Raw genomic sequence first — 22170 nt, forward strand, 5'->3', positions numbered from 1 at the left:
AAGGCTGCGGTCACGATCAAGGGAATCGCAAAGAAGAATGCACAATCGTCGAAGTTGACAAGGTTCTGGTTGCAGAAATCGTAAGCGCTGTCATCAGATACACGACACCGTAGTAATGGCTAAGAACCGAGCAACGAGCAGAAAGAGTACGCACATAGGATGTAGAACAGAAGCGGCTGAAGCTAGACCACGCTACTGGTAGTCCACTCCAAATCAACGGACTCAATCCAGAACAGAGGTCACGAAGGACAACATATTTGTAAGGTGCATGTGAGCGTCTAGCATATACTGTCAACGCCCAGGGAAGTGTTAAGGCCCTTCGGAGCAGAAAGCGAACAGCGATGAGTAAGTTCAGCAAGGGAATTAGAACAAGGAATCGCACTGTTTCTCAACGCCAAGAGGGGATACCCCTTCCAAATGAATAAGTCATGAACACAAGCGAGCGAATGTGCACCGAGTGATTGGACAACAAGACCATTCACTCTTCGTGCGTGTTCATTCACTCCGTTCAGTGAAGGATCGGCCCGGAGCCTCGCAGTCACTCATAATTTTAAAGTGCCGTACTGCCGCCACTCCCGATTTCAACTTACCTGGAAAGCTGTCTTCAACGCACCCATCACATTCACAAGCCCAGCAAATCATCAGCAAAAATGGGGGTAACTATCGAGGATCTTGCTGTCGAGACCACATTGCAAATCCTGTCGTACCTGTCGCCAAAAGCAATACAGCGCGCTCGCCGCATCAACAAGAAGTTCCAAGCGGTCATCGATACGAATATCGCTCAAATCGGCAGGTCAGCGCGTAAGCAGAACCTGCAGAAGCTCGAAAGCGATTTTAACCAACTGTTCATGATCGAATATGGGAACAAGGACGAATTTCTTAGGCTCCTTTCCCGTTTCGACCTCCACTTTCATTCGCGTCGATTCGACTTCTATGCGGCACAGATATCATACGCTGCCGCAGCTCATTTCATGTCTCACCACCCAAACTTCCAGCCGGGATTGCCGCCTCAATCGCTCGATAATGCGCTAAGGGGCTTGTTCGTCGCCGGTCTCTATTGCTACCGCATGCGCTTCGACGACTGGCTCGAGAAAGAACCGCATTTGGTCAACTCAACAACAGTGCAATACTCTCCCACAATGTCACAGCAAATACTTGATCGTTTCCCTTTTCTGGAGACAACACTGGGACTCGGAGTGGAGAAGCTGCGCCACTGGTTCGAGATGATGGCTAAGCCGGGGAATGCGTACTTTACTCATCATCTGGGTACAACCAGTACAAAGTCAGCCGACACAGAGTTGCGCGCACTCACTCCGGGGGCACTCGAAAGCCCATCTGACCTAAAGCCTAAGATTCGGCCTGTTCAGTTTACGATCTTGCCTCGTATTCCGAGCTTAATGCCAACGGATTATGAAGGGTGGTGGAAGAACAAGGTACCATGGAAGTTTGAATGGTGTGTCAAGAGGGAGGCGGCAGAGGTATACCTCAACCAGAAAAAGAACCTACTAGTGAAGGCGTGGGTGCTAGGGGAAATGTTTCTGTACTGAGCTAGAGCAACGGCCTGCGTGTGGAAGATACCTGAACAAGAGAGAAAAGCGAAATTCGACTGCTTGGGAACATTGTCAGTCTTCTGAACTGCACCCTTGCGCGAAAGTGAGGGTCGATCGAGACACTAAGGGCAGACTAGCGACTGGAAGCTTGCAGTGCATAGAGTTCCAGTCACAACCACGCAGATCCAGTACAACAGATCAAGCTGAGAATCAGACAGTGGCTGCGACGGTCTGCGTCGCACTTGGGCGAGGGCAATGAGCAATGAGTGAAAAGATTACGCACACATGACTTAGACAAAGGCAGAGGGAGTCGAGCCGTAACTAGGGTAGTCCGACATTGACCAAAGAATACAATGTAGAAAAGAAGTTACCAAGGACGACAAGTATGCAAGGTACATGTAGGCCTCTGGCCCGCTCTTTCTATGTACAAAGCATGTTCAAATCTAAGTTCCAAAATTGAGGCCACGATGACTCGCATCAACTGTCCACTGGTTGTACCTGTCTGTATGTCCTCAGTCTTTAGGTTTTGCTGAGAATGTGGTAAGAACCGGCCAAAAATGCGCTGTGACCCATTCTCCTCACTCACGTCCTTGAATGCTCGCGCAGCTTCTTAAATGACGCGCTTACTCGACGCAAGTCTCGCAAAAAAAAAAATCACACGCTCACTGGAGTCTCGTCAACCACGATGCCAACTCCTTCCACCGAAGAGTCGAACAGCGGCGACATGAAGGATCGTAATCAGGCCATTATCAAGTCACAGATTGACCATCAAGTCGAAGCTGTTCAAACTACGATGTCGAACGTTACTCTTGAGCCACCCAGCAACAAGCCGCAAGCTACTGGCCTGATTCTTCCGGTCGAACTACAGCTCCAAGTTTTGTCCTTGCTTCCCGCACGCCAGATTCAATGTGTTCGTCGCGTTTGCAAGCAACTCCGAGATATCATTGATCTCAAGGAGAACTCGCTGCTGGTCACATCCATCCAGGAGCGCGACCGTGATCGAATCGCCTCTGAGTTCAAGCATCTCCTCAGGGAGACCGATGACCATCGAGACTTTCTGAATCTATTGGCGAGATTCATCAATTATCGTGGACTGGCCAAAAGCGCTTTTGACAACTGCGACACCATCAATGCCTTTGCAGACTACTGGGCCAGCCTCGCCACCAAGGCAGACAACCAGACGACCTTTGGAAGTAAGAGAAAATTCGCCCAACATTTGGCAGAAACCTTGATTTCATCACACATCAGCAATCATCGAGCGGACCTGTGTAACGAGCACAAGTTCGAAGAGTGGACGATAGGACATGGCGTGTATCACCATGGTACAATTACGAACATCATTCCATTGTTCATTTCTCCAAGCAATTTCGGCTCACACTATGGTATCACCCTGCAGAACCTGGTCGACTGGACCTCTGCAATACGCTCACCCAAAGAAACGATTTTCAATTATAATCCAGCGGCGGACGAGGATCTCATCGATTACGACAAGGCGATGGGATTCAACTATGAGGACGGCGAGGATCCAAACTCATGCTTAACGCAACAAATCATTTTCCGTGCGCTGCGGCTACCAATGGCTCCGAAAGCGGTGCGGAACAGCATCGGCTACCAGTTCCGCTCAAATTGGAGAGCTTATAAGATGCTTGAATCTATCAAGTATCTGCGCTTGACCGAGTTGCAGAAGGCTTGGCTCTTGGAGGATGTATTTCCTCGCGTGGGCAAGAAAGGTACATGTAATTTACGCACACTCGGGAGACAAGTCATATACTTGTAACGTGCGAATGGCCAGAGCAAGAAATTTCAGGAGCGCGCTCTCCTTGACCCGACCAGAACAAATCTGAGCTGCTGCAACGGCCGCAATTGTACGAGAAAATCATCTGCGCGTCATTGTGACAATGCTCGTTCAGGTCGAGTGACCCCTTGACGAGTACGATGGATGAATGACAGACCACTCGTCTTCTCGAAAGTATTGTGAGTAGATCTGATCGAAGAAGTCCTCACTCAGGCGTCAAGCATTGGTAGGGTCTCGGCCAAGGCGCTGAATGGCAAAACACATAGCGTCCATAGGTGAAGATACCTTTGATGAATATGAATACTTTATCGAATGTTGCTATTCAATGTGTTGTCCCTGAAAATTGAAGAAAGCCGCGCCAGCTTGCTTCAGATTGATTCAGAATTTTCGAACATCGACAATGCTTTCTAAGCATTTTTCTTCGTGGTCCCTAAATGATAGCAATGCTGACATGTCCAGGTCTAGCATACGCGGAACCAGCGTGACGTTCTCAAATCCGAGTTTGTGCAATGACGGTTTCACTTCGGTATGTATGTGATTGGTGCCCAGCCTTGCTACGTTGACGGGTGGAGATCGGAACATAGGCTGGACACACCACCATCGCGGTCCGGACTGGGATGAAGCCAAGCCATACTGTAGCGTTCCCGCAGAAGATCCATTGCGATACCCCTTTGGCTAGACCACTTGAACCATGATCTGCCACGAAGTTGTTCCTGATCTTCAAGGTCACTTACCAGACCGGCTGACATCTGGAGAAACATGGCCTACCACGGGATATCCTACGAAGAATGGAATCAGCTCGTACAGCAGAACCGGCCGTTGCCCCCAACAGTAAACCTATGCATCCACGCCGAAATCGAACGTCAAGCAAGAATCCATCCCAGCAAAGTCGCTTTCACAAGTTCAGAAGAAGATCTCACCTATGATGCTCTCAGTCGACTCTCCGATCTGGTCGCCTATGATCTCGTAGACCGAGGCGTCATCAAAGAAGACATAGTACCACTATGTTTCGACAAATCACCTGTCATGATAATTTTCATGATAGCAGTCATGAAAGCCGGCGCCGCCTTCCTAGCTCTCGACCCGGAGCAACCTCTATCACATACGGAGTCCGTCTTGCATGAGATGGATGCAAAGATGATTATTACGTCTGAAACATTCCAGTATTCTTTCCCTTCCGACTATCCAGTACTTGTACCGCCAAGCTTGCCACTCCTGGTGGCGCAGCTAGGGAGAGCAATGAAATGGAGTCCACCTGTTGTGTCTCCGAAGAATGCCGCATATTGTAGCTTGACGCGAGCTAGTACTGGAGAGCCGAGTGGTGTAGTGCTGGAGCACCGTTCGTTCGTTTCTGGTATATTCTGGAACGCCCCGGCGCAGATGCTGAATGAGAAGTCGAGAGTTCTGCAATTGGCGGAATATTGGCATGATGAATGCATTACAGAGATTCTCACAACGCTGTGTGTTGGAGGAACAATCTGCGCGCCGAACGAGGTCGAGATCCAGCATGATCTCGTGGAGTTCATCAACCTGAAGGAAGTCAGTTGGGCGGCATTGACGCCATCCTTCATCAGCACCTTCCAACCCGTTGATGTGCCGACGTTGGAAACATTGGTGCTCGACGGCGAGACAGTACCACAGTCGCTAATAGAAACTTGGTCCGAGCACGTAGTGGTTTTAGGCAGCTACACTATTAGCGAGTGCAGTGGGACCATTTCGGTTGGCTATAGAGTCGAAAATGGCTCGACTTCACGGAATATCGGTAGACCAGCAGGCGTTGCACTGTGGATTGTCAATCAGAACAATGTTCATGTCTTGATGCCCGTTGGTGAAGTAGGCGAAATCTTGATCGAAGGTCCAACCGTTGGGAGAGGTTACATCAACAACCCACAAGCGACAGGTGCAGCTTTCGTCAAACCTCCTGTATGGTCGCGGCCCATCTTGTCTCCGAGCCAGAAGGGCAATCGACTGTTTCGAACTGGAGTTTTAGCCCGACGGACTCTCACTGGCACATTCGAAATCATATCTGGAGAGGAATTTCAGAAGGGAATAGAAGACGCTGGGGATGATTCTGCGGTCCAAGTTGCTCATGTTGCAAGGCTCATCAGATACGGACGGATTGATGAAGAGGAGAGCAAAGAGCCTGCTGCTGATAATGTCCATTGATTTGGCTTCATCGTGCCAGTCTGATTGAGATCGGAGCATCATATCGGGAGAATCACGACCTTCAAAGTCGGACAAGGGGCGCTAAATGGCCGACGGCGCTTTTGAGAGCATATTCGATGCAGATCGCTCGGAGAAGGCGGTGGGATAGAGCAAAACGGCAGCCCGCATGATGTCGATAGACTCACCAGACTAGGAAGCAGCCGCGCCGATGACCTCGCAGGAGCAATTTACGGCTCGGTCCTCCCACGCCTCCGGCTTGTATTCTTGGGTCGGCGGAACTTTGCAGTACGTGGTGGCCCTCAGGTTGCTCGTCGAACCGCAAGGAAGTATGCGACTGTTGTCGAGCAAAGAACTTCCGAATCCACTCAATTACAGTACTGTGGCTGTCTCGTGGAGGGACCTGCCAAATCGAGAATGTGCTGTCATTCAAGTCATGATATCTAGATTTGCCTCGCACCACAGACGAGACTGTGTCCGTGAGCAACCTAGTCTACTTTGCTGTTGTTGTACGCATACCACAAAGTCATACAGTCCGCACCTCTACAACTCTGACTTAGCGCTCTCAGCAGCCTCCTTGACACTCTCTGCGCCCTCAGCAGTCTTGCCCAAAAAGACGCTCAAGATGTTCTTCCTGCTAGTCAGATCGTCCAACTTCTCTGGTGCGAGACCGCCCTTGGTGATGAGGTTTGTGAGTCTCGTCGATTCCTTCTGCGCGTATTCGGTGTTCTCTTGCAGCTTCTTTGCGACCTTGGTGTAGTACTCAGCGTACTTGCCCTGGAGCTTGCCGGCCTGCTTGACGAGCTCGTTGTATGCTGCCTCACCACCGGTTTGGAGGCTGGCGACAGTGGATTCGAGAGATGGGATGACACCAGCAAGAGCGTTGAGGGTACCACCTGGTGCGCGGAAAGTGCCGGCTTTCTCGTTCAAGAACGAAACCAGATCCTCCTCGCTGCGGCCACCGCTGTATGGCTGCGATTCGGTGGAGCCCTTAGGGAAATAGAGAATGGTTGGATATGACTTGACGCCGTACTTCTCAGCGGTGGCCTTGGCGTTTGGTGCCTCGCAATCGACCTTGCCAACGAGAACGTTGTCCTCGCTGGCGAAGTCAGCTGCGACCTTCTCCCAGGTAGGAGCGAGGGTCTTGCAGTCTGTCACTTGTTAGTAATATTCAATTGTATCGTGCAAAGTTGCTACTCACGTCCGCACCATGGAGCAGTGAAGGCGACAATGGCTTCCTGGTCCTTGCCAATCTTGTCCTCAAACGACGAGTCGGTAAGATATTCCACCTGGCTAGCCGCAGTCTTCGACTTCTTTGGCTTGGCTCCGGTCTTCTCAGTGATGAATGCAGTAAGGCTGTCCAAATCACGGCCACTCTTGTAGTCTTCAGGCTTCGACTTGCCCGTTCCATCGAACCATTTCAATGTAGGGAAGCCCTGAATCTCGTACTTCTTGCCCAGCTCTTTGTGCTCATCGGCGTCAACCTTCGCAATGATGACCTTGTCCTTGGCTCCCTCAAAGCTGGCAGCCAACTCTTCATAGATTGGCGCAAGAGTCTTGCAGTGACCGCACCATGGCGCAAAGAACTCGACGAGTGCTGGCTTGCCCGACTTGAGGATTTCCTTATCGAAGTTCTTGGGCGTCAAGTCGATGACAGCTCCGGCAGAGACGGTGCTCACAGCGGCCAGCGCCACGGTGAATATCTGTGCGAATCGAGGCATTGTGGTCGATTCTCGTGTTTGGAATGGAGTGGGAGAAGCAGAGAGGCGGGCGTCAGAAGTGTCGATTTCAATAGCCCAAGCTCCATTTCCAGGGTCCAAACTTGCGCTGCTGACAAAAGCGGCAATGCTGCCACCTGTTCACCTGTGCACGAGCATCATCATCACCGCCACCAACACCGCCGCCGCGCCCAGTGAAAATTTGACGGCGTACATCCGGTTTACTGATCATATCACATATCAGAACGGATTCGTAAGCTTCGCATTCTGGCAGGCCACGCGCATTGCATTCCCCGCTGCTGCCGTGTCTTGGCAACAAGAAGCTTAAGGGCAGTGCCAGATCTCCTCGCATCGATGAATGGAGCAAAACTGTTGGAGGCAGCCCTCTGTTTTCTGTCATTTGCCATTGGCGATAATCTAAGCATATATCGTGATGTCTCTTCCCTGTTGAACGCTCATGTATACTGCTCGAACTCCTCCGTGTTGAACCTCATGCTAATATTTCATAAACCGAAAAGGGTGAGACGAACGGCGTCCGCGATCTCAGTCCTTGTCCTCTTTGTACGTCTCCTGCCCATATCCTCCCTTGCCTTCGAAGCTCTGGTACGTCTTACCATCAGACCGCGGAGCATTTCTCGGCCCTCGCTCCTGCAAGTCCTCCCTCAGCCAGCCCATGACTAGCTGGCCTAGCCGGCTGTTACCCTCTTCTCCACCATCCGTCTTCGGCACCTCGAAAGTGTCCAGCTCGCCCCACTTCTTCACCTTGCCCAAACTCATGTGGACCAGATGCGTGGGCCACTTGGCCAGATTGTCCAGGATGTGTGTTGCATACACAATCGTGCATTGTCTACTCTCCGTCTCCTGCTTGAGGAATTGCAGAAAGTTGTGTCGAGAAAGCAGATCCAAGTCAACAGTGATCTCATCCAGCAAAAGAACGGTCCAAGGACGCAGTAGTCCCATGCACAGTTGCACACGACGTCTCTCACCATCCGAGACAGCGTGAAGATGCCACGAAAGATCCACGTCCAGAATTCTGACCAATTCGTCACGTCGCTCAGGATAGTGATCGCCTCCAACACTCTTCAAAAGTTCCGGTACAGCAATATCACTGCGAACAATAGGATTGAGGACCCACTCCAGACCGAGATACGTCACGCCTTCGAGACCGGTGGCAAATGGATCGATATCTGCAACGTAGACAGTGTCTGGAGGTGCCATGCGCTTTCCGCTCAAGAGGCGGAGGAGCGTAGTCTTGCCCGCGCCGTTTGCTCTGTGGGATTTAGCATTCCGTGTAAACAGATGAAGGTGCTTTGCGCAGATCTTGAAGCGTACCGCCGATTAGAAGACAGCGAGCGCCAGCCGGGAGGTCAAGTGTGACATCCTGTAGACCAGAGCTTCCATCTGGGAATGCGTAGGATAGGTTGTTGACCTGGATCATCTATGTCAGTCTCACAATCGTATTATTCCAATGCGATGTCGAAAGTTACCGTAATGGTCGGAGGCTTCTGTGCTGGCATTCTTGCAGTTCTTGATGCTGATCTGCTCGACGAGAGACTTGACAGAAGAACAATAGAGTTCAACGAATCTGGGCTTCTCTTTATCTTTGTTCCAGGGTGGTGACGAATTTATGCCCAGCCATGAAGTCGAAGTGTCATGAGCCGAAATTCGGCGCTAACGTGGTCGACAATTTCCAGATCACGCCTTACAACTTCAACTCCGAGCGGCCGCACCAACTGAATGCAGGCATGAGCAGACAAACCGGATGCTCACTCGCGGCATAGGCAGGTCATTGTCCACGATGACACGCTCGCCGCCTAGGAACCCGCTGATCGCGGTCGTCGGCGCAACAGGCACCGGGAAATCACAAGTAGGTGTTTCGTGGCAGAAAGACTCGCTACTGACCGGAAACTGATCACAGCAAGCAGCTGGCCGTCGAGCTTGCGAAGCGATACAATGGCGAGATCATCAATGGCGACGCGATGCAGCTGTACGCCGGACTGCCGATCATCACGAATAAGATCACCGCAGAAGAGCAGCAGGGTATACCGCACCATCTGCTCGGGTGTATAGGATTGCACGAACAGACATGGGTGGTAGGTACTTTCGTGCAGCATGCGCTCAAAGTCATTGAAGAAATACGTTCACGAGGACGATTGCCGATCCTGGTGGGCGGGACGCATTATTACACCCAGAGTCTACTGTTCCATGACCGGCTGGCAGAACCGGACGAGGACCGAGAGCAGCGCGAGTTCGTGGCGGATACTTCAGACAAATGGCCAATTTTGAAAGAGCCTACAGAGGTCCTATTGGAAGAGCTGAAGAGGGTCGATCCCGTCATGGCCGATCGATGGCATCCGAACGACAGGCGGAAGATACAGCGCAGTCTTGAGATCTATCTGCAGACTGGGAAGAAAGCCTCCGACATATACGCGGAGCAGCGAGCACGGAAAGCAGAGGTTGCCGAGAAAGAAACGAGTGAAGCTCGGATGCGCTTCCCAGCATTACTGTTCTGGGTGCATGCGGAGAACGACACATTACGAGAAAGGCTGGACCGACGCGTGGATAAGATGCTTGCCAGTGGCCTGCTGGATGAAGTTCAGAAACTAGACGCATTCAATGACGAACAAAAAAAAGCCGGCACTCCGTTAGATGACGGCAAAGGCATCTGGGTAAGTATTGGCTACAAGGAGTTCCGCGAATATGCTCGTGCATTGCAAGCAGGATTCGCGAACGATTGCGGTCTCGAGAAGCTCAAATCCGCAGCTCTTGAGGCTACCAAGGCCTCAACTCGACAATATGCCAAACGCCAAATTCGCTGGATTCGCGTCAAATTGGTCAACGCTTTGGCCGAAGCCCAAGCACCACAAAGTCTCTACCTAGTCGATGGCTCGGATGTGGAGAGGTTCGACAAGACTGTTGTGGATCCAGCTGTGCAGGTCACAAGACAGTTCTTAGGAGCAGAGGATATGCCCGCTCCTTCTTCCCTGTCTTCTGTCGCTGCTGAGCAATTGCGGCCCAAGAGAGAAGATCTAGCCGCTGCGCCGGAAGCATGGGGTAAAGATTATTGTGCTATCTGCGGTGTCACTTCTGTCACGCCAGCGCAGAGGACAGCGCACGTAGAGAGTAAAAGCCACAAGAAACGTGTCAGCAAGGCCAGGCAAGCTGGAGTGCTTAGTGGAGAGTGTCTTAGCAATAGCTGAGATGGCTTTATCACATCGGGTAGCTGTACAGCCGACGACATCCAGATATGGCCGACATGATCAAGGATGCTCTGATATCGCCCCAGCGACCTGGAGTCGACCGACTGAAAAGGCAGAGTTCGCGTTGGTTAACGCTCCATATGCGGTCAATATGCGACTCAAATAGCTCTTCATCTTTGTGCAAGGACTTTTCAAGGCTGCTACGCAGCTAGTGAAGGATAACGCTTTCATCTTTGCCTGCCGTGGCCTTGATCTTCCTCCGATACAAAGAGTCTGCGGAGACCCGCTCAGCATGGCCAAGCATGTATACCAATACCAGATATTCTCCTTCGGATTGTCGTGGGAGACAGCAGAGACGAAAACGCGGAGATCTCAATATCATCAGATATGCATGGTTCAGCCTTATTTAAAGAGGTGGTTCTCCTTTATCTACAAGAGTTTGAGTGAGGGCATCACTTACCTAACGTCACACATCAGCTCAAAGCTCGAAACAGACTGTGCAGAGAATGACCTGGTAGACACTCCCTTCACGCTCGCCGGCAATGTCGACACATTCTGGCATCCTTTCGAGCAGATACGAAAAAATATTTCCTTACTTATGCTGGATGCACGCACGAATTGAAAGAAATGCCTTGGTCGTAGCGATGAACGAGGATGGCGAGATGTCGCTCTGTCGTAGGCTTTGGAACGCGCGAGCTTGCCAGATGTCCATACCAACTAGGAGTCCACATCAGGCAGCAAGCGCATTGGCGTTTTGTCGAGGACATGATGCTCGAGCTAGGAGATGTTGGGCGAACTACTCCATCGGGTGACGCTTTGAAAAAGCCTCGGAATTTTGGACTCCGGAATTGAGTTATCTCTCTAATGAGCATCTCAGTCGACTGCGACAGGACCTTTGCTCTTGCAGGGTGAGATGGAGAAAGAGAGCGAATGCACATTCGAGCAGTGCGTCCCCTTGGGCCTCCAATATCGTTCCCACCTGCCTGGGAATTGTAGTGAGTCATTACTGCTCGCCTCAAAGTCTGGGTCGGGACGTCGGAAGCGTGGTAACACAGCAGAATCTTCACATAACATGCTCAGCCTTGGTGGCTCTCCAACTCCGCCTCAGTGGTAGGCAGTGCAATAAATGTCGTTCGAAAAGCAATATTGCCTTGGCTTCCTGCTTCTCTTCACTCGACTGCATCGCGTCGCCAATTTCAGATACCGACACTGGCCATCTAAGTCATCAACACGCAAGTTTCCGAACATGGAAGTTGGAACAGCCCTAGGCATGGCCTCGCTGGGGATACAGGTCTGTCAAGGATTACTCAAATACTACGACAAATGGCGATCTTACCACACCGACATCGAATCCACGTGCCAGCAGATCGCGGGTCTAGTCAAGATCTTCTTTCGACTAAAAGTGCCACTTGACAAGATCAGCAATAACGCGAGTCGACTAGGCGATGCGAAAGAGGCTCTTGAAGATTGTTGTGACAGCTTGCTCGAATTACAAGAGCTCTTGGCTAACTTGCAGCCATACAAAGTACCAGTGGGATTAAGCGAGAGATCTTGGGCTCAATTGCATAGAGCCAAGTATCCTTTCAAAGCGGGTACGCTCAAGAGACTGCAGGGTCTTGACAAGGATATACGCGACCGCCTGATGTTTGCGCTTCAGGCAACCGAGATTGAGCTTGCCGCTGTGTCACACGATCACATAGTCGAGATCAAGATGAGTGTCGGTGGCATCGATACCACACTGAACCAGGTCTCGCTTCAATCAAGAGACACGGCGAACAATGTGAAGCGAATCGATACTACCTTGAATCAGGTCTCGCTTCGGACGACTACTACGGCAAAGGATGTGAGACAGATCGATGATTCAGTCAAGCAAGTGGTGGCCACTGCGGACTCTACAGCAGGTGTAGTGCAGGCATTGCTGCGATCAGCGGAACAAAAAAAGCTTTCCAAACTTCTCAAGTGGTTGAATTGCGACCCGTCTCTGGATCCATGGCTGGACTTCAAGGCAGCTCGAGACAAACATCAGTGTGGCACCGGGAGCTGGTTTCTTTCCAGTGACGGCTACCATTGTAGGAAAAAGTCCCAGGGATCCCATCTATGGCTGTATGGCAAGGCGGGCTGCGGGAAGTCCGTCTTGTGCTCGACAGCAATAGATGACCTGCGCGCCAATTATGAGCACGCGCCACTAGTAGGGTTTGCAATATTCTTTTTTTCTTTCGCTAGTCCAGACAAGCAGTCCGTGGACGGGATGCTTCTTGCTTTGATCGCGCAGTTGGCTCGTAAAAGATCCGGACTAGCAGTACTTGCGGCAGCACGCAAGAAGCATAAACTTGGCACGCCTTTGACAGCTCCACTTGAGCAGATCTTCGTCGACCAGGTAAATGCGATGTCAACTACCTTCATTCTCCTGGATGCCTTGGATGAATGTCCTCAGGCATCGGATGCACAGCGCAAGTTGTTGGAAACTTTGCAACGTCTTACCGCGAGCACCAAGGCATTGAAGCTGTTCATGACAAGTCGAGACGAACCAGCAATCCGTCGTACAGTGCACAAGAGTATCCAGGCCGACATGATTGCTATCGACGTCAGCCAGACAAACCATGACATTGAGCGCTATGTGGGGAACGAAATCGAGAACGACCCGAGACTGCGACGGTTTAATGAGACGAGCAAATTGCTTGTGAAGAACACACTGGCTGAGGAAGCTGATGGCATGTAAGTGGCTACTCCCTGCTTAACGTGCTTTGGCTTGAGTGTGATGTACATTGCCTTTAAACCGACCAATTCGCATTTGCATCAATACCACCTTCAGTATTGCTACCGAGCATGCAGTTCAACACAAACTGGTGAACGAACGGTCGCGACGTCTACAAAGGTCTGAGGTACAGCTCGTCCTACGGACAGACTGACAAACAGCGATCTGACTAACCAAAAGTCATCTTTCTGGCAGTCGTCTCTCAGCCCGAGTGGTGTGAAAGGCATGATATGTGAACGATGTCGCAACTAATACTGGCGCAGGTTCAGATGGGCGTTCTGTCAGCTCGAAGAACTGAAGAAGATGAAGATGCCAACGCCGCAAAAAGTGCGGAAGGTTCTCAGAGCATTACCCAGCACCTTGGACGAGACCTATGAGCGCATGCTCGTACAGATAGATGAAGTGGATCGCTACGAAGCAAAAGTAATCCTCACATGGCTTGTGTCGCAAGCAGAGCCAATGACCTTACGCCAACTTGCGGAGACTTGTATCATTGACCTGGAGTCCGAGTCCGTCAACGTGGAGAATAGAAGTGATCCAGACGACATCATCAATTTGCTTGGAAGTCTGGTTGTACAACACAGATGGCTAGGCGAAACCTGCGTTACTCTCGCCCACTTCTCTGTGCAGGAATATCTACAGTCCGACCGCATATTATCCAGTCGGTCTGGCGCTGCTTTCTTCAAGGTTGGTGAACAGGAATCGCACTCTTACGTGGCTGACAGCTGTTTCGTCTACTTGGAATGTTATACCAAGGAAGCTACGCGGGACATCAAGCCTGAAAGCATGGAGTTGCGCTTTCCGCTAGTGGAATATGCCAGAAAACATTGGCATCGACATAGCCAACGGCGAGCCGAGGAGAGCCTAGAGGCAGAGATTCGCCTGCTTAGCTCGGAAGAAAAGGTACAGCGAATTTGGAAGTCTAGATTTGGGCTCGAAATAGTAGCGTACCTGGGCTGGCCGCAAGCTGTGCGTCGCCTTTGCTGCGACACCACGTATCGGAATTCCATCATGGGAACAGATGTTCTTGGTCGCGCATTACATTATACAGTCCGGCAAGGGACGCACGAGGTTGTTGCCATTCTGATCGAGGCTGGAGCTGATGTCGACTGGACAGGCAGTGATGGAAGGACAAGCTTGGCCGAAGCTGTACGTCGGGGCGATCACGCAATTGTCAAGGTGCTACTCGAGGCTGGAGCTAGTGCCAACTTGGGAGTCAATGGAGTCAATGGGCTATGTTATCTCTGGCGCGGGAGTTGCGACAATTATGCCATCAAAAGCCAGGTTGCCATTATTGAGACCCTTCTCGAAGCTGGCGCCGATTTGAATCAAACGCTGGATTTCCATGGACCAACAGGCTTGAGGGAAGCTGCAGCTCACGGCCACGATGCAATTGTCAAGACGCTACTCGGCGCTGGGCTCAACGTCAACGACAAACGCCGTGACGGACGAACAGCCTTGATGCAAGCTGCTATCAGAGGCCACGTTGCGGTCGTCAAGGTGTTGCTCGACGCCGGAGCTGTCGTAGATTTGCTAGATAAATGTGGCAGGTCAGCTTTGCTTTTGGCTTTACAAGGAGGTCATGCGGACGCTGTCGAAGTCATAGAACTGCTGATTCAGCGAGGGGCCTGTGTCAATGCGAGGACAAGGAAAGGACATACTCCACTGGCTCTGGCGAAGCAGGTTGTCCCAACTCGGGGGGATGGGAAGCAGCTGCAACGGATCATTCGCCTACTCGTGAAGCATGGCGCTACTGATAAGGGCTGCTCACGGGTAGTTAACCCAATAAGTGGTCTGCCGTTTACAACAGAGTCCTGGCACCGGAACATCGAGGAAGGGAGATTTTGGAACAGGCATTAAATCCGAATGAACGAGTACAGCTGTATCGAGTGACGTGCCATCTTTCTGTGAAGAAAGATGCATTGTAGACTCAGGCACGAGCAGTGTCCCAGTTTTGAGAGCCGTATCGAACGAGAGCAAGCAGACGTGGCAGAGCATAGCTGGGTCCGGTCATCGACAGCAGAGAGCGCCACCGCGTGAGAGTAGACTTTTGCAACGTAGGCTGGCCGATCATCGAAGAGGCACAAGTTCTGTGACGGTAGTGCGTGTGTGCCGACTTGGGAAGATTAGTTTCCTACTTCTGACCCCTCATATATAAGACTTCTCAATCCTTTGCTGCAGCTTCACTTCCTCACCGACACCCGTCTCCTTCATAGCTTGAATCCGGACTCCTTCGCACAGATTCAACCCTATCCGCACGTGTCTCTCCCACGCACGGCCACGATAAGAACCACCCCGCCAAGCCCCACGCCAAGTCGCCCCTTCCCATTCGAGCTCAACCTCCAGGATCTCGGAAGCACCACAGTCTGGGCATTTCAGATCCAACGACATCATTCCCCAGCCCCAATTTGTTTCTTTCCCACCAGATGCCGCCGCTACGCGCTGCTACGCGAGTCCACACGCTGCAAGCTATGCTTCCACGTGCTAGCTGACTAGCTTCCATGCTGTCTCAGGAACGGGTAAAGGTCCTAAGCGGAGCTCACATGCATGATGAGATGAGCTATCCGCTTGTTGTCGGCGAAGCTAGTTCCTCCCATTGACGTTGATGTGCACGCATTGGGAATGGGTGAGCCGGTTCGGAGAAAAGAAGAAAGTGGTGCTTCGTGCGGGCTTACTTATTTATTTGGGAACGAGGTCCTTGCTTTTCTGTTTCTGCTCGGGCTTTTCCTCTCGTGCTGGTAGGTTGTTGATCTTTCTGTTCCTTGGAACTTCTTCCTGTTCGTGTCGGAGCACAGCATTGAGCTTGCAGAGCTTCGCTGTCTGGATTCATTCACTGCGGTGTCCAGTAGGAACGCGAACAGCTCCCTAGCCGGTTACGAAAGCTGAACAGCTAGCTACCATGCCTTCCGCGCTCAAGCTCGCGGCCGTTACCTTGGCCGTTGGACTGGCAGCCGCTGCTCCCGCGCCAGCAAAGAGACAGGACGACGGATCGTGGAGTCCTGGGAAGTATGAAGGAGCAGGAACACCTTATGATGATGGGAAGTGGTCTCCGGGCAAATACCCAGGCGGTGGCAGCAATGGTGGAGGAGGCAGCCAGCAGCCTGTTGCACCTCAGCCATACCGCGGGCATGCAAAGGGACAACCAGAGAAGAGCTTGAATGTTCAGCTTGGACCGAGGCCATGGTACCTCGTGGACAATATGGACGATGGGCCATTGAAGGAGAAGCTGGAGAGCTGTTCCGAGGGACCTTTCAAGACGAGCAGTTTCTCCATCTCGCATCGAGGAGCTGCTTTGCAATTCCCAGAGCACTCGCGAGAAGGGTACGAAGCTGCAGCACGAATGGGAGCAGGTGAGCAGCAATCTCTCAAGCCAGTAGTCCAATATTCGCAAGACTGACATCCTCCAGGCATAATCGAATGCGACGTAAGCTTCACCTCCGACCGCGAACTCGTCTGCCGCCACTCCAACTGCGACCTCCACTACACAACCAACATCCTCGCAATCCCCGAACTAGCAGCAAAATGCAGCGAACCCTTCGTCCCCTTCAACCCCGAAACAGGCGACCTCGCCACAGCAAAATGCTGCACCTCCGACATCACCCTCGCCGAATACAAAACCCTCTGCGCCGAAATGGAATCCGGAACCTTCAACGCCTTGAACACATCCCAATACAACGGCCGCCTCGGCCAGACCCCGGACTGGCGCACAAACCTCTACGCCGCCGATTGCGCCGAACCCGTCTCATTGAAAGAACAAATCGCGCTGGTAGACAGCTACGGATTAAATTTCACCGCTGAAGCCAAAACTCCAGAGATTGACATGCCATTCGACGGAAACTACACTCAAGAAAACTTCGTCCAACAAATCGTCGATACTTTCGACTCCGCGTCCATCGACCCCTCTCGCGTCTGGTTACAATCTTTCCTCCCAGCGGATATTTTCTACTGGATCGATAATGCTCCCGCATACGGTGAACAAGCCGTCTACCTCGACGAACGCGCCGATTTGAACGCTACAGGTTACGATGAAGCAGTTGCATCTCTTCCAGGTCTTGCAGAACGCGGAGTGAAGATTATTGCGCCGAGTATTTGGCAATTGATTACTGCGGATAATGAGACACAGTCGATAATTCCTTCGACGTATGCTACTGCGGCGAAGGATGCGGGGTTGGAGATTATTACGTGGAGTTTTGAGAGGAGTGGGCCGTTGGAGAGTGGTGGAGGATACTACTATTCTTCTGTGAACAATTTGATCAATAATGATGGGGATCAATTTGAGGTGATCGACGTCATTGCTCAACAGGTTGGAGCTACGAAGATTTTTAGTGATTGGCCGGGGACGAGTACTTATTATGCGAACTGCTTTGGGTTGGAGTAGAAAGATCATCGATGGAGAGAGAAGAGTGGGAGCAGATATGGTAATGATCTGAACGATGTCAACAAGAAGCATACAGAGATGATGTGAAATAAGCTATATACAGAAAAGGATATGTGAACGGAACGCAACAGCCAATCGATTTGCTCGAATTTCAGAAAGTGAATGTCGCCCACACCTTCAGGGAAGCCACACCAGGGGGTATCTCTCAATTGCACTTCGTTCCTCCGGATTGCAATCCGCCGATATTAAGAAGTCGTCCGCCTTTATTTGATGCGGTGCTAATACATGTCACCCGAAGTTTGCGCGACAGGCGCCAAGAACAGCGTATGCTTCGTCGACTCCAGTATCGATGACATGTAAGGCCGTTTCGGATAATTTTATGCGCCGAGTAAGAATGTTGGTCATGATGGGCATGATCAGTCGTTGGTTGTTGAGAAAGCTGTTTGCGTTGACAAATGAGGAACATCACTTCCTCCCCTCAAACAGCTTCCTCGCCACCTGTTGTGCCGTGTCCACATCGTACGAACGACACTTCATGACTGTCTCAAATGCTGAACTGTCTGGCCACCAGTTCCCTTCGGAGTTGCCGCATTGAATCAATGTAACAGGGTGCTTGAGCGGTCTCCCACCCAGGCTTTCTTTCAATGCTGCGTTTGCATTCTCCGCAAACTCAATCTGATCGCCAAGGCTTTCGGTCTTGTTGAACGCTGGTTCAGCTATAACGACCACGACAGCATCGGCTTGGCTGAGGAAGGCGTCATGTGTGTCTGTGAAACCAATCTTGGGATGGTATGGCACATGGCGGATACGCTTGTGGTGTCGACTTAGAGCACGGCCCAACGTCTCGAACGGGTCGGTATTGTTTCCAGATGAAGTCTTGCTGGGTGATGCTTTGGCAGCAATGACTGGTGTGAAGAGCACAATGGTGCTCGAGCTGGTCAGAGCACTCAAGCTTTGAGCTGAAGAGCGAGTCATTGTGCACAGCTCTGTCGGTGTGGCCTCGTTGATGACCGACGATATGGGGATGTTAGACGTCGTCGTCTTGGGAAAGGTCGGAGGAATGTTGTCAAGCCAGTTCCTCACTGCCCGTTGTTTGGTGTCAGGAGAGTTTGTGGACGATGAAGCTTGCATTGTGGGAGAGGGAAGTGGCGAGGCATATGTATGTTTGTCTGCCTCGCCAATGCGGACGTTGGAGGCGGGGAGTAATATCGACAGGCCGATTCCTGCGCAATCATGAGCACTACTCGACTTCTCCCACAGCCGGCAGTATGCGCTGAATGTTGGGTGACACTGAAGACGTGTATAGTCCTCTTTTGGTCTTGTGCAGGGCTGGTCAACGGACTAGCAAGCGGGAGGGCAGGATTGTCCGAAGTGTCGAATGGCATCAATGGCCAGTGAGGACTGGCAGCAGGTGGAGGCTGCAATGGATCCTGGTCGCGATAGCGTTCAGCGTCGTAGTTGTGGTGACACAATTGTGCCCGTGGTGGGCTCGGTTAACAATAGCAATGATGGGAGAAATGGTCGAATTGAAGAGACATGGTTGGGTGCACAGCAGCAAAGTGACACAATTATATTGGCTGAGGGCGGATCGCAGCGTGACAGGCAAGGGTGGGCTATGCGTCGAGGTGCATCAGACAGACGCATTATTTGAGTGTCGACGGGGGGCGTGCTGTGCGCATTCCGCCGCGTGCCCCGGCCGTGGTGGTGTTGCACAGCGGAGAAGTTGGTTCAGCAATGGAAGCTCGGGCGGAGCGGCAAGCCGGCGGTGATGGCAGGAGTTGGATGGTGCCGACGTCGATTGTCGACAGCAGCAGCGGGCATCCGTGTGGCTCGAGCAGAAGTCTGGCTGCAGCCCGTGCCGGCAGTTGCGGCCATGTCCGTAAACGAGCGGCAGGAGGCATCGTCCCATTCATACGAGAAGGCATCTGTCTGTCAGTCTGCTGCTGGTTTGCCTGTCAGCGGACGGCCGTGGCTTGGCCATCAGCACCATCGCATTCGTGCGACAGTGACGGGGTGCATAGCGGATCTCAATTGCAGGCAGCTTGCCGACGACGACCACTGGGAGGAGAGGCTGCCCGTTACACCGCAGTCGGCTCGCGCGTCATTCTCGCAAAGAACGACAGCTCTGTGCGGTGCCCCTGGGCTTCGCCGCGCGCACGCTCGAGGGCTGAGCCGTACGCGACCGGTGACCAGCAGACATGGATGGGCCACGCGACCGGCGCTGAATGCGGCCACTCGCCCGTCGCTTGAGGAGCGTCGTCGCCTTGTTCGGTGGCCATGTCAAGGAGTGAGGTCGACAATCGGGAAAAAGGCCACTGCGCCATACAGGAGTCATCTCCATCCCGCCTTCCTGATTGGACAGAGCGCGTCGATTGCACAACCGCTGAGACACTTCGTCTGGCTGGCAGGCACGCTCGTGGCACAGCCAGCACAGCACAGCACACAGCTCCCATCTCGCAACGCACCGCCGTCTCCGTCTAAAGCCGCGCTTCCCTCTGCAATCTGCATCAGAAGGCGCGAGCTCCACTCTCGCGCAGAGGACATGGGCAAGCGCAGCTTCGAAGAAGCCTCCGTCCTTTCCACCGGCGTACAGAAGTGCGAAGCGCGCTTTGGCAAGCGTCTGCGCGGCAACGACTACGGAGACACTCCGCCGACCTCCCACTGGCGCTGTAATTTGGTAAGGTGCCGCCTCCGGGGAGGTAGAGAATGCGACGCTGCGGACCTTAATTGTCGTTGACGCAACCTCCAGACGGCCCTCTCGCAACGCCAGAACCTCTACTTCATCGCCTACAGTACCGACATCTACGTCTACGTGCCACAGTATCCTACCCAAGCATTGCCACAGAAGCCTGCACTGATCGCACCTTCGCAACCTTCAAGTCCTGGGCTGCGAGGTACCGTCGACCTTCGCCAACCGCACTCGATTAACTACCTTGTCGTACAGCGTCTCGGCAACGAGGAGGTCGTCGCTGCTGTGCGCGACGATGGCGACGTCAATGCGTTCCTTGTCCGACACATCGTTTCTGCCATCGAGAGACGCGCGGTAGCCGACAACAAGATTGGTCCTATCGCCGATGAGATTAAGCCATTCTTCCACAGCAATGTCGGACTGAGTGCATGGGGCCTGGCCATTCATTCGCAGGCGAGAATCATCGCCGTGAGCGCCAACACGCACAACATCACCATCTTCAAGTTCGGCTTGGCACGCGAGACTGACGACGAAGACACAGCTTCCGATGACGACGACCCGCATGTCACAGAGGACAGAGACGATGTGACTGTAGAAATCATCAATGGCTCTACCAACATCCCCCACGTTGCATTCTGCAATACTGGAGACGATCCTACGGCGCGATGGCTGCTAACAACAGATATCGGTGGCAACTGTCGCTCATTGGATTTACACTCGATGCGACCCGATCAGACGTTTCGTTTTTCACCCGTCTCAAGTTACCTGTCCCACGATCGTTTGAACAGTGGTTGGGGCATCACCTTCCTGGATAAGAGAGCTTTCATACCCGAGGCCAGCGTGGGTGCAGCGCTTGGACTTGAAGATGGGGACCGATTACCGGGCGTGCAGAGCAATCCGGGCATCTGGGACATTGGCCAGACAGTTTCACATGTTCCGCGCTCCGTGGACAAATTCTCTGCGAACAGGAGGAGCGCTCGCCAAGACCGCGGAAGGCGTGCCACGTCCAGTGCTACTCCGGATAGTACGTCGCATTCAGCACGGCAACCTGCGAGCTCACCCTTGCCTTCGGAGGACGATGCAAGTATGGCCATGGAGAGTGATGAACTCGACGAGGAGCTCGACGACGACTCCGATTCTGGTGAGTCCGCATACATGGCGGATGCGTATTCTGATGACGAAGGCACAGAAGACTCGCTATCGTTCCGGAGCTTGTACGATGGTCGCAGAATTCATGGCAACGAACCTCGGACAGCATATGCGGAAAAGAGTATATGTGACGGCCTGCCATGTCCGATCTTACATTGCAGCGTGCGCAGTGTGTACCTCTTGCAACCACAGCCAAAGAAGAAATCAGAGGGAGTACTCAAGACGCCTATGGTCGGCTTCACCGATGCACTGCACCAATTTGTGCAGGGTGAGCATGGCTGGTTGAATGCGTTTGAGCGGCTGAACATGCATTGCTATATTCCAGCCATTGGTGTCGTCGTTCTGGCCTCGCAAAAAGGTCGAGCCATGATTCTATCGCTGACTAAGGTTTCCAAACGTGCGCAGTATCCTGAGGAGATGAAGAATGGCCATGTGGAAAAGAAGACAAATTACGCAATGCGCATTGAACATATCTTGCCATTCGATGCCCAGGAGGAGGCCCTTGAACGCCCCTTTCAGCCACTGCATGGCGTTGCGGCCTCCCCCATCCAGCAGGGCACTGCGCGATTGCTGGACGACCAAAGAAGATGGCGGCTCATGCTCATGTATGCTGACCACTCGATTCTCAGTTACGAGATCAGCAGACGAGCCTCGAGAGACTCGGCAGTCGATGTTGGAAGCGTAGTCGTTTAAGAGCGACAAGATAGCTCTGTTCAGTCGTTGGTTCAGTAGTCCAACATGCTGCAAGATATGCATGAATTAGATTAATACCG

The 22170-nt window shown here is 52.3% G+C and overlaps 10 protein-coding genes across 10 annotated transcripts; 7 read left to right on the forward strand and 3 right to left on the reverse strand.

Moving 5' to 3' along the window:
- Nucleotides 1–650: 650 nt before the first annotated feature.
- On the forward strand, nucleotides 651–1547 carry CKM354_000988300 (uncharacterized protein; the record flags this gene model as incomplete). The annotated part of the gene is made up of 1 exon (XM_044805323.1): nucleotides 651–1547. The coding sequence occupies one exon, from the start codon at nucleotides 651–653 to the stop codon at nucleotides 1545–1547; it is 897 nt and encodes a 298-aa protein (XP_044661258.1).
- A 688-nt stretch (nucleotides 1548–2235) lies between these two features.
- Nucleotides 2236–3327, forward strand: CKM354_000988400 (uncharacterized protein; the record flags this gene model as incomplete). The annotated part of the gene is made up of 1 exon (XM_044805324.1): nucleotides 2236–3327. One exon carries the CDS (start codon nucleotides 2236–2238, stop codon nucleotides 3325–3327), a length of 1092 nt encoding a protein of 363 aa, XP_044661259.1.
- Nucleotides 3328–4104: 777 nt separating this feature from the next.
- CKM354_000988500 (uncharacterized protein) lies at nucleotides 4105–5511 on the forward strand (the record flags this gene model as incomplete). Its single annotated transcript, XM_044805325.1, has 1 exon — nucleotides 4105–5511. The coding sequence occupies one exon, from the start codon at nucleotides 4105–4107 to the stop codon at nucleotides 5509–5511; it is 1407 nt and encodes a 468-aa protein (XP_044661260.1).
- A 540-nt stretch (nucleotides 5512–6051) lies between these two features.
- On the reverse strand, nucleotides 6052–7229 carry CKM354_000988600 (uncharacterized protein; the record flags this gene model as incomplete). Its single annotated transcript, XM_044805326.1, has 2 exons — nucleotides 6052–6659; nucleotides 6710–7229. 2 exons carry the CDS (start codon nucleotides 7227–7229, stop codon nucleotides 6052–6054), a joined length of 1128 nt encoding a protein of 375 aa, XP_044661261.1.
- A 540-nt stretch (nucleotides 7230–7769) lies between these two features.
- Nucleotides 7770–8743, reverse strand: CKM354_000988700 (uncharacterized protein; the record flags this gene model as incomplete). Its single annotated transcript, XM_044805327.1, has 3 exons — nucleotides 7770–8494; nucleotides 8559–8655; nucleotides 8714–8743. 3 exons carry the CDS (start codon nucleotides 8741–8743, stop codon nucleotides 7770–7772), a joined length of 852 nt encoding a protein of 283 aa, XP_044661262.1.
- Nucleotides 8744–9024: 281 nt separating this feature from the next.
- On the forward strand, nucleotides 9025–10426 carry CKM354_000988800 (tRNA dimethylallyltransferase; the record flags this gene model as incomplete). Its single annotated transcript, XM_044805328.1, has 2 exons — nucleotides 9025–9093; nucleotides 9152–10426. 2 exons carry the CDS (start codon nucleotides 9025–9027, stop codon nucleotides 10424–10426), a joined length of 1344 nt encoding a protein of 447 aa, XP_044661263.1.
- Nucleotides 10427–11672: 1246 nt separating this feature from the next.
- Nucleotides 11673–15041, forward strand: CKM354_000988900 (uncharacterized protein; the record flags this gene model as incomplete). The annotated part of the gene is made up of 2 exons (XM_044805329.1): nucleotides 11673–13141; nucleotides 13445–15041. The coding sequence occupies 2 exons, from the start codon at nucleotides 11673–11675 to the stop codon at nucleotides 15039–15041; spliced, it is 3066 nt and encodes a 1021-aa protein (XP_044661264.1).
- A 1039-nt stretch (nucleotides 15042–16080) lies between these two features.
- On the forward strand, nucleotides 16081–17559 carry CKM354_000989000 (uncharacterized protein; the record flags this gene model as incomplete). Its single annotated transcript, XM_044805330.1, has 2 exons — nucleotides 16081–16531; nucleotides 16589–17559. 2 exons carry the CDS (start codon nucleotides 16081–16083, stop codon nucleotides 17557–17559), a joined length of 1422 nt encoding a protein of 473 aa, XP_044661265.1.
- Nucleotides 17560–18024: 465 nt separating this feature from the next.
- Nucleotides 18025–18690, reverse strand: CKM354_000989100 (uncharacterized protein; the record flags this gene model as incomplete). Its single annotated transcript, XM_044805331.1, has 1 exon — nucleotides 18025–18690. One exon carries the CDS (start codon nucleotides 18688–18690, stop codon nucleotides 18025–18027), a length of 666 nt encoding a protein of 221 aa, XP_044661266.1.
- A 1411-nt stretch (nucleotides 18691–20101) lies between these two features.
- CKM354_000989200 (uncharacterized protein) lies at nucleotides 20102–22090 on the forward strand (the record flags this gene model as incomplete). The annotated part of the gene is made up of 2 exons (XM_044805332.1): nucleotides 20102–20236; nucleotides 20309–22090. The coding sequence occupies 2 exons, from the start codon at nucleotides 20102–20104 to the stop codon at nucleotides 22088–22090; spliced, it is 1917 nt and encodes a 638-aa protein (XP_044661267.1).
- Between the last annotated feature and the right edge of the window lie 80 nt (nucleotides 22091–22170).

The sequence above is a fragment of the Cercospora kikuchii genome, assembly GCF_019650295.1.
Source record: "Cercospora kikuchii DNA, contig_00006, whole genome shotgun sequence".
NCBI classification, from domain to species: Eukaryota; Fungi; Ascomycota; class Dothideomycetes; order Mycosphaerellales; family Mycosphaerellaceae; genus Cercospora; species Cercospora kikuchii.